The following is a 9,126-nucleotide window of genomic DNA, read 5'->3' on the forward strand; positions in this document are numbered from 1 at the left end:
TTATTAAGAGAAGAAAGTGTTCATAAAAACCCGAAGGTATTTTTTGCATACACTGAAAAAGAGAAGTACGCCGAGTCCCATGCCACCTCTGAAAGAGGTCCACAGTGTGGTGTGGCCTGTGCTCACATCAAACTGTCCCCTTAACTCCAGACAAGATCCCCCAGTCTGACTCTCACCTGACTTATCTGTAGAATCTTCGAATTCCACAAGGAAGGAGTACCCGTTATTCCAGACATGGAGGCAGGTGGTCGGGTCGTAAGAGATGGTGAGCGGTTTTAGGGCCGGATCATAGATACTGTCCCTCCACCGGATGTTGATGGGCGACTGGCGCTCGCCCGCCGGGACCAGGTCCACGCTCTCCCAGAGCGGGTGCACTAGGAGAAAGCACACCGGGGCTATGTCAAGACGGCCAGAGTCTGGGACCACGCGTGAGGCAATTCCAGTGGTGGGGAGTGTTCGAGGCCCGTGGACTCGACGTCTTAGCCACCGGGGGGGCGGGGGCAGGGCTGAAGGGCTGACTAAGGCAGAGGACAAAGCAGGTCAGAGGGCACCTTGCACGGGCACAGCCGCCCGCTGCTCTGTCAGACGCGAGAGCCTCGGTCCACCCGCCAATTTCACCCAAACCATGTGCCCCCCGCTCTTGTGAGAACAGTAAGGCGCTAAATCATGACCAACAACGCTCTGAACCTCACTCCACCTCTAGGAAAGAGTCTAAGGATTTGAGAGAGTGATGAGGTAGCTGCGACTTGGTCAATCTCCGGTGTGTTTGGTGGGGTCTCTTGACACACCACTGTTCAAACAAAACCAAAGAAAACAGAAAGTTACCACTGGTTTACTCTTACAGAAAAGGCATCTCTCTTCCTGAGCTACCTGCCCCAAAGCTAGACATTCAAGATGTTAGCCTTGTTATTTTGGAAAAAGAGCCCCAGCAGTATAGACAGAGCTCTTCAGGCAGCTACTAGAATAGTGATTCTCAATGAAGGGAGCAATTCTGCTCCTTGGGGGACCTTTGGTAATGTCTGGAGACATTTTTGGTGGTCAAAACTGGAGTTAGGTGTTACTGACATCTAGTGGGTAGAGGCCAGGCATGCAGCTAAACATCCTAAAATTCACAGGACAGGCACCCATAAGAAAGAATCGTCTGGCCGCGAATATCAGTAATACCAAACTTGACAAATCTCGGTCTCGAGCTGAACAACACAGGCAAACTCAGAATATCCTCTTTTTCTTTTTTCGTATAACGCTATACTCCCATCCCTAGAGAAGTCTGAACCCAGTGTTTTTGGCTTGTTTTTCCCTTAGTGAAAAGAACTGGAGAAGAGCAAGAACTTAGAGAAGAGTGTCAGCTTTCTGTTTCATAAATCCTAAGTGAAAAATACATGTGAATTGTTACAATACAGTCACAATCTGGTTACGGTGCAAATTCCTTGCAGATGGGAGTATCTTCCTCCTCTTTTTGTTGCCTTATTATACGTCCTTTCATTTTCGTATTGATTATCCATCTGCCATTTCTGGGATTAAAAGCTCTATTTCATTACTTGTGTAATATTTTTTTAAACTTCTAGGATCCCCTAGAATAGCCCTGATTCAGTTTATTTTTTGCTCTGATTTAAAAACTTTTTTTAAATTCCAATATAGTTAACATACAGTGTTATATTAGTTTCAGGTATACAATGTAGTAACGTATACAATTCCATACATCAACCTGTGCTCATCANCATTTCCCCTCTGGTAACGATCAGTTTGTTCTCTATAGTTAAGAGTCTGCTTCTTGGTTTCTCTCTCTCTTTTTCCTTTGCTTGTTTGCTTTGTTTCTAAATTCCACATATGAGTGAAATCATATGGAGTTTCTCTTTCTCTGACTGACTTACTGCACTCAGCATTACACTCTCTAGCTCCATCCATGTCCTTGTAAATGGCAAGATTTCATTCATTTTTGACTGAATGATATTCCAGTGTGTGTGTGTGTGTGTGTGTGTGTGTGTGTGTGTGTGTNTTACTCTTACAGAAAAGGCATCTCTCTTCCTGAGCTACCTGCCCCAAAGCTAGACATTCAAGATGTTAGCCTTGTTATTTTGGAAAAAGAGCCCCAGCAGTATAGACAGAGCTCTTCAGGCAGCTACTAGAATAGTGATTCTCAATGAAGGGAGCAATTCTGCTCCTTGGGGGACCTTTGGTAATGTCTGGAGACATTTTTGGTGGTCAAAACTGGAGTTAGGTGTTACTGACATCTAGTGGGTAGAGGCCAGGCATGCAGCTAAACATCCTAAAATTCACAGGACAGGCACCCATAAGAAAGAATCGTCTGGCCGCGAATATCAGTAATACCAAACTTGACAAATCTCGGTCTCGAGCTGAACAACACAGGCAAACTCAGAATATCCTCTTTTTCTTTTTTCGTATAACGCTATACTCCCATCCCTAGAGAAGTCTGAACCCAGTGTTTTTGGCTTGTTTTTCCCTTAGTGAAAAGAACTGGAGAAGAGCAAGAACTTAGAGAAGAGTGTCAGCTTTCTGTTTCATAAATCCTAAGTGAAAAATACATGTGAATTGTTACAATACAGTCACAATCTGGTTACGGTGCAAATTCCTTGCAGATGGGAGTATCTTCCTCCTCTTTTTGTTGCCTTATTATACGTCCTTTCATTTTCGTATTGATTATCCATCTGCCATTTCTGGGATTAAAAGCTCTATTTCATTACTTGTGTAATATTTTTTTAAACTTCTAGGATCCCCTAGAATAGCCCTGATTCAGTTTATTTTTTGCTCTGATTTAAAAACTTTTTTTAAATTCCAATATAGTTAACATACAGTGTTATATTAGTTTCAGGTATACAATGTAGTAACGTATACAATTCCATACATCAACCTGTGCTCATCAGGACAAGTGCACTCNCTCCATCCATGTCCTTGTAAATGGCAAGATTTCATTCATTTTTGACTGAATGATATTCCAGTGTGTGTGTGTGTGTGTGTGTGTGTGTGTGTTTGTGTGTGTCTATATACCTCTTCTTCTTTATCCATTCATCTGTCAATGGACACTTGGGTTGTTTCCATAATTCGGCTATTACAAATAACACTACAATAAACATAGGGGTGCATGTATCCCTTTGAATTAGTGTTTTTGTAATTTGGGGATAAATACCCAGCAGTGCAATTGCTGGAACAAAGGGGTACGTTCCTTAACATTTTGGGGAATCTCCATATTGTTTTCCACAATGGCAGCACCAGTTTTGCATTCCTGGCAACAGTGAAAGAGTGTTCTTTTTTCTCCACATACTCTCCACACACTTGTCGTTTCTTGTCTTAGTGATTTTAGCCATTCTGATGGGTGTGAGGTGATATGTCATTGTGGTGTTGATTTGCACTTTCCTGATGATTAGTAATGCTGAACATCTTTTCATGTGTCTGTTGGTCATCTGTAGGTCTCCTCTGGAGAAATGTCTGTTCATGTCTTTGGCCCATTTTTAAATTGGATTATTTGGGTTTCTTTGTTTTGAGTTGTACAGGTTCCTTATATATTTTGGATACTAACCCTTTATCAGATACAAAATTTGCAAATATCTTCTTTCATTCAGTAGTTTGCCTTTTAGTTTTGTTGATCATTCCTTTTGCTGTGCAGAAGCTTTTTATTTTGATATAGTTCCAATAGTTTATTTTTGCTTGTTTCCCTTGCCTCAGGAGACATACCTAGAAAAATGTTGCTATGGGTGATGTCACAGACATTACTGCCTGTGCTCTCTTCTAGGAATTTTATGGTTTCAGGTCTCACATTTCGGCCCTTAATCCATTTTTGAGTTTATTTTTGTGTATGGTGTAAGAGAGTGGCCAGTTTCATTCTTTTGCATGTAGTTGTTCAGTTTTCCCAGAACCATCTGCTGAAGAGACTTTATCCCATTGCATATTCTTGCCTGCTTTGTCAAAGACTGATTGACTATATAATCATAGGTTTATTTCTGGGTTTTCTATTCTGTTCCATTGATCTATGTGTCTATTTTTGTGCCAGTACCATACTGTTTTGATTTCTACAGCTTTGTAATATAATTTGAAGTCTCGAATTGTGATACCTCCAGTTTTGTTCTTATGTTTCAAAATTGCTTTGGCTATTCGGAGTCTTTTGTAGTTCCAAACAAATTTTAGGATTTTTTTGTTGTAGTTCTGTGGAAAATGTTGTTGGTATTTTGATAGGGATTGCATTAGTGTAGATTGCTTTGGATAATATAGACATTTAAAAAATGTTTATTCTCCCAATCCATGAGCATGGAACATCTTTCCATTTCTTGTGTCATTTTCAATTTCTTTCATCCATGTTTTATAGTTTTCAGAGTACAGGTCTTTCACCTCTTTGGTTAGGTTTATCCCTGGGTATCTTATTTTTGGTGCAACTGTAAACAGGATCAATTCCTTGATTTCTCTTTCTGCTGCTTCAATATTAGTGTATAGAAATGCAACAGATTTCTGCACATCGATTTTGTATCCTGTGACTTTACTGAATTGATCTATTAGTTCTAGTAACTTTTTGGTGGCATCTTTCTGGTTTTCTATATGTAGTACCATGTCACCTTACAAATAATGGAAGTTTTACTTCTTCCTTCCAGATTTGGATCCTTTTTATTTATTTATTTTGTTGCTGTTGTCTGATTACCGCGGCCTGGACTTCCAGTACTATGTTGAATAAAAGTGGTGACAGTAGACATCTGTCTTGTTCCTGATGTTAAGGGGAAAGCTCTCAGTTTTCCCCCATGGAGTATGATGTTCACTGTGAGTTTTTCATACATGACCTTTATTACGTGGAGGTATGTTCTCTCTAAACCTACTTTGTTGAGGGCTTTTATCATGAATGAATATTGACTTTATCAAATGCTTTTTCTGCATCTATGAAATGATCATATAGGTTTTATTCTGTTATTGATGTGATATATCACATTGACTGATATTTGAATATTGAACCACCCTTGCATCCTGGGAATAAATCCCATTTCATCATGGTGAATGTTTTTTTTAAATGTATTATTGGATTCTTTCTGCTAGTATTTTGTTGAGGATTTTTGCATCTTGTTCATCACAGATATTGGCCCATAGTTCCTTTTTTTTGTGGTGTTGTAAGGACACAAGTCTAAACGTCTAAACCAAACTGACTCCATGACAGGCTTTAAGTTTCCCCTCTAAACTAGAAGACCTGAGTTTCAGCTTCCCTGAAACTATCAGGCACTTACACATTGCCCAAGGCAGGAGTAATCACCCCTGCAACACCCAATCAAGAAAGGCCAGCGACCACCCTCCACATTATTAAGGGAGAGGCCTGGAGATAGAAACTAGAGATAGGACCCTGTTACCTAAGGTTAAGTTAACCCGTTAGTCGCCGAATAAGACCCTAGGCTCGCTCTGTGATTGCGTAAATTTAAAGGTACTCTAAACGTTGTCATTGGATCCCACCAAAAGTAACGAATATTCTAGACAATGTGTATGGTCAAACCTGCTGTCAATGATGTTGTATAATTATGACTGGATCTCTGTTCCCATGTCACAACTTCTGTAACTCCCCCGTCACAAACCCCATAAAAACCCTACTCTGCCCTTGTTCGGGGCTCTCAGCACGGATCCACTGCGTTGGTGAGGTCTGGGAGCCCGAGCTCGAGCCCGTAATAAAGCCCTTTGCCTTTGCATGTGTGACTCGGTCTCCCCGGTGGTCTCTGGTCGTTGAGGATACTGCGATCTGGGTATAACAGTGTCTTTATCTAGTTTTGTTATCAGGGTGTTTACTGGCTTCATAGAATGAACTTGTACGTTTTCCTTCTATTTTTTGGAATAGTTTGAGAAGAATAGGTATTAATGCTTTAAATGACTTTTGTTTGCTGTAAGTCTTGATTACAGATCCAATCTCCTTGCTGGTAATTGGTCTGTTCAGGCTGATTCGGTTGTAGGATGCCTGGCACCAAGAGACTCGGCCGCACCTTCCCCTCTGAGATACGCAGACTGTGGCCGAGGAGTTGAGAATCCACACTCTTCAAAACCAGTTCATGAGGGTCTCCGGTAAAGCCCAGGCAAGAAGGGGACTAACAAGCAGATCCCCAAGAGATGATCCCTCCTTTCACCCTGACTCGTCCNTTGTTCTCTCCTCACATCCTTTTCCTCCTTGTTAACAAAATAGAGACTGACACAATACCTTGCTAGTCCCAAATAGGAAACCAATTACGTGTTCTGACTAACACTGCCTTCGTTTTCTGGGTCTTCTTGTATAAAGAAAATGAAATAAACAAACAGTGATTTTATCAACCATGGCTCCACTGTCATCATGAAGGAGCCCCTAATCTGTTGCTGATGAGCAACAAAATCTCGTTAGTTTCCTAGAGAAAATGTGTTCGGTTTTAGTTCTCATTTATATAATTAGTCCTGGCTTTGATTTATTTTGTGCTTGTACCACCCTGTGTCTCCAGCCTGAGGGTGTCCCTCTTTGAACTCCTGAAACACAGAAAGCTCGTTTCTGCTCCTCCTCCTCAGAAATCAATTTCCCCTCCTTCAACTCCCCTGTTATCCGTAAGTCTTGGGCTTAACCGTCACCTCCTCAGTAAAATGGTCTCTGGCTACTCTTATGATATGATCCCCTCTTCTTCTTATTGTTTAATCACAGCACTCTGATTTATTTTCTTTCACAAGATTTATTACACTCGCCTAGTTATTACTGTATTTATATGAAGGGTAGCAGAATATGCCATTGTAGGGAAAGACAAATAATTTTTACTCTCCCTTCTAGGTCCTTAGCTGAGACACCCCTCCCTGCACTGTAATAAAAAGACAGATTAGTAGTCTCCAACCCGACAAGCAGGTTTAAGCCAGTAAGCCTCCTTTGTTCTATGAGAGCCAAGGGCACGCCACCCCAAGATGGGCCACTCGACATGAATGAGCTATTTTGAATTAAAAGTAATTCAAACCCAGTAGATTCAGAAAAAGCTCTTAACCTCCCCCTCAAGAGCCTGATTTACCAGGAAGAGAGCTATAAACAGAGATTCCTCATTACCTAGGGAACGCATCTGCATAAGAGAGCAACCTTTGTTTTCCAAACATTTCCTTTCACCTTCCTGCTACTGGTCTTTCTCCCTATTGTGTCCTCAGGCCCCTAAATAAGCCTCAGGTTGCCTCACTGTCATTAGAATTTCCATGTCTGTGTGAATTCCCCTTACTTATGCTATTACATTTGATTTCTACTGTTAATCTGTTTCATGTCAATTTGATTTTTAGTTCAGCTAGAAGGACCTTGAAGGGTAGAAGAAATGCTTCGTCCCCAACTGTTGGCATAGTGTGCAGGATACCTGAACTCACGGGACAGCTCTCGCCCCGACACTGCTACAGTTAAGCGTCTTGGATCGTCTGATATTCCACCGGCAGAAGGGGAGATTTCTTACCATGTCAGCTTCCTTGAAGCTCTATCTGCAGAGTCCAGAGGAGTGAGAATGGTGAGGCGCCTTCTTCTCTCTTTCTAAATTTAGATTAGCAGAAGAAAACACTTGTCGAAAATATTTGTCCTTGGACCTAGGGATGCTGGTCAAATTTGGCACTCCAGTTACTGACCCATTTCCTCCCAGAGATGGTCTTTGTTTTCTTTTGTCTATATCATTTGATGTGCATATGAGGTAAAGGCTGTTGCTCTGGGACATCTTGGAAGCCAAAGCCACAGAACTGGGGGCACAGGTGGAGTACTTATAAGTTGTCTGATCACTGGCCACCCCAAGAAAACTCCATGATGGGAGAAGTTGGTCACAGAATGGGTTAGATTAACATTAGGTCACCCACCAACCTCACGAAAACTTTTGTGCATCGAAGTACACTGTAAAACAACACAGACCCCAACCCTGCGGCACATCCCTCTCAAGTATTAGTGTCTCCCCTAAGAGACCAAGGCCTACCCACAACTCTTAATGTGTGAATATTTTTCCTTTCATCTTGCTCTGTGTCCTAAGAGCTTGGATTTGTGACCAGTGAGAACAATCTCTTTAGTCTCCACCATCCAGAGTGCACTTAAACGGGGTGCATCTTGGTGGCCAGTTGAACAGACTGGGGATCCAACTCGGACTCTTTGTCTGTCTGTGCCAGCTCTCCGAGGTGTCTAACACGAGAGGTTCTAGCCCATAGGAACCTTTGTCATCTCAATCCTTGTTGCTTCTAAGTGCTGGAAAGTCCCATGCCGGTATCACCTACCAGGTGTCACAGATTAGTGGGTCTGTGACTGGAGGGCTCTCACAATGTTGTGGGAGAGTGGAAACACCATTTTCACCATACCATCCTTGCTGCCTGTGAAATGAAGGTCTTTGCTTTCTTAGACTAATTTTGGGAGTAAACTTGTGGGTCACAGGGACAGATCACCTGTGCCCTCTTTGGATGCACCTCGCACCTTCGGTTAAGCCATTAAGGTTTACTGATTTCAGCTGCTATTAACAGAGTCTACTCATCAATGGCCAGACAATGGAACCTTTAAATTAGCTATTAGCTGATTAAAAGAAAAATATTCCTTTAAAAAAAATTTTTTTTAACATTTATTTATTTTTGAGAGACAGAGTGAGACAGAGCACAAGCAGAGGAGGGGCAGAGACAGGAGAGACACAGAATCTAAAGCAGCCTCCAGGCTCTGAGCAAACATTCAGCACAGAGCCCGATGCGGGACTCAAACACAGGAACTGTGAGACCATGACCTGAGCCGAAGTCGGATGCTCAACCGACTGAGCCACCTAGGCGCCCCAAAAGAAAAATATTCTTTACAGAGAGCTCTCACTTATCTTATTAGTAAAAATCACAGAAATTAGACTTAGGAATTTTCCTTTCTATAATCTCCAGGTTTAAAGTATGCAGGCAGCAATGTAAATGCTGAAAGCTAGGAAGTGAATTTAACAAAGGCACCGGAGACCAGCAGCAAGGCTTGCTTTGATTCTGCCTTCCAGGGATTGATAATCAGGCCCAAGCTTCAGGCTTCCAACGCGATGCCCTGTGCAGGTGTATCCTAGACCCCCTAGTACAAAAGAATTCATGTCTTCTGGACAGCAGCAAGATGTTTTAAATGATAAAGCCCTTTTACCTCCACTTTGAAAAGATCCAGCTAAATTGAGAGATACAAAGAATGACTATTCACAAACC

The 9,126-nt window shown here is 41.9% G+C and overlaps 1 protein-coding gene across 1 annotated transcript in view; it reads right to left on the bottom strand.

Annotated features, from left to right (window-relative positions):
• CA5B (carbonic anhydrase 5B) overlaps positions 1-9,126 on the bottom strand; it is an 82,437-nt gene that overhangs the window by 23,490 nt on the left and 49,821 nt on the right. Inside the window, exon 5 of the mRNA XM_077761700.1 lies at positions 177-374. Coding sequence (XP_077617826.1) covers positions 177-374 — 198 coding nt within the window. The remainder of the gene's footprint in view (positions 1-176; positions 375-9,126) is intronic.

Source organism: Crocuta crocuta, unplaced genomic scaffold (genome assembly GCF_008692635.1).
Source record: "Crocuta crocuta isolate KB4526 unplaced genomic scaffold, BGI_CrCroc_1.0 scaffold657, whole genome shotgun sequence".
Lineage (NCBI taxonomy): Eukaryota > Metazoa > Chordata > Mammalia > Carnivora > Hyaenidae > Crocuta > Crocuta crocuta.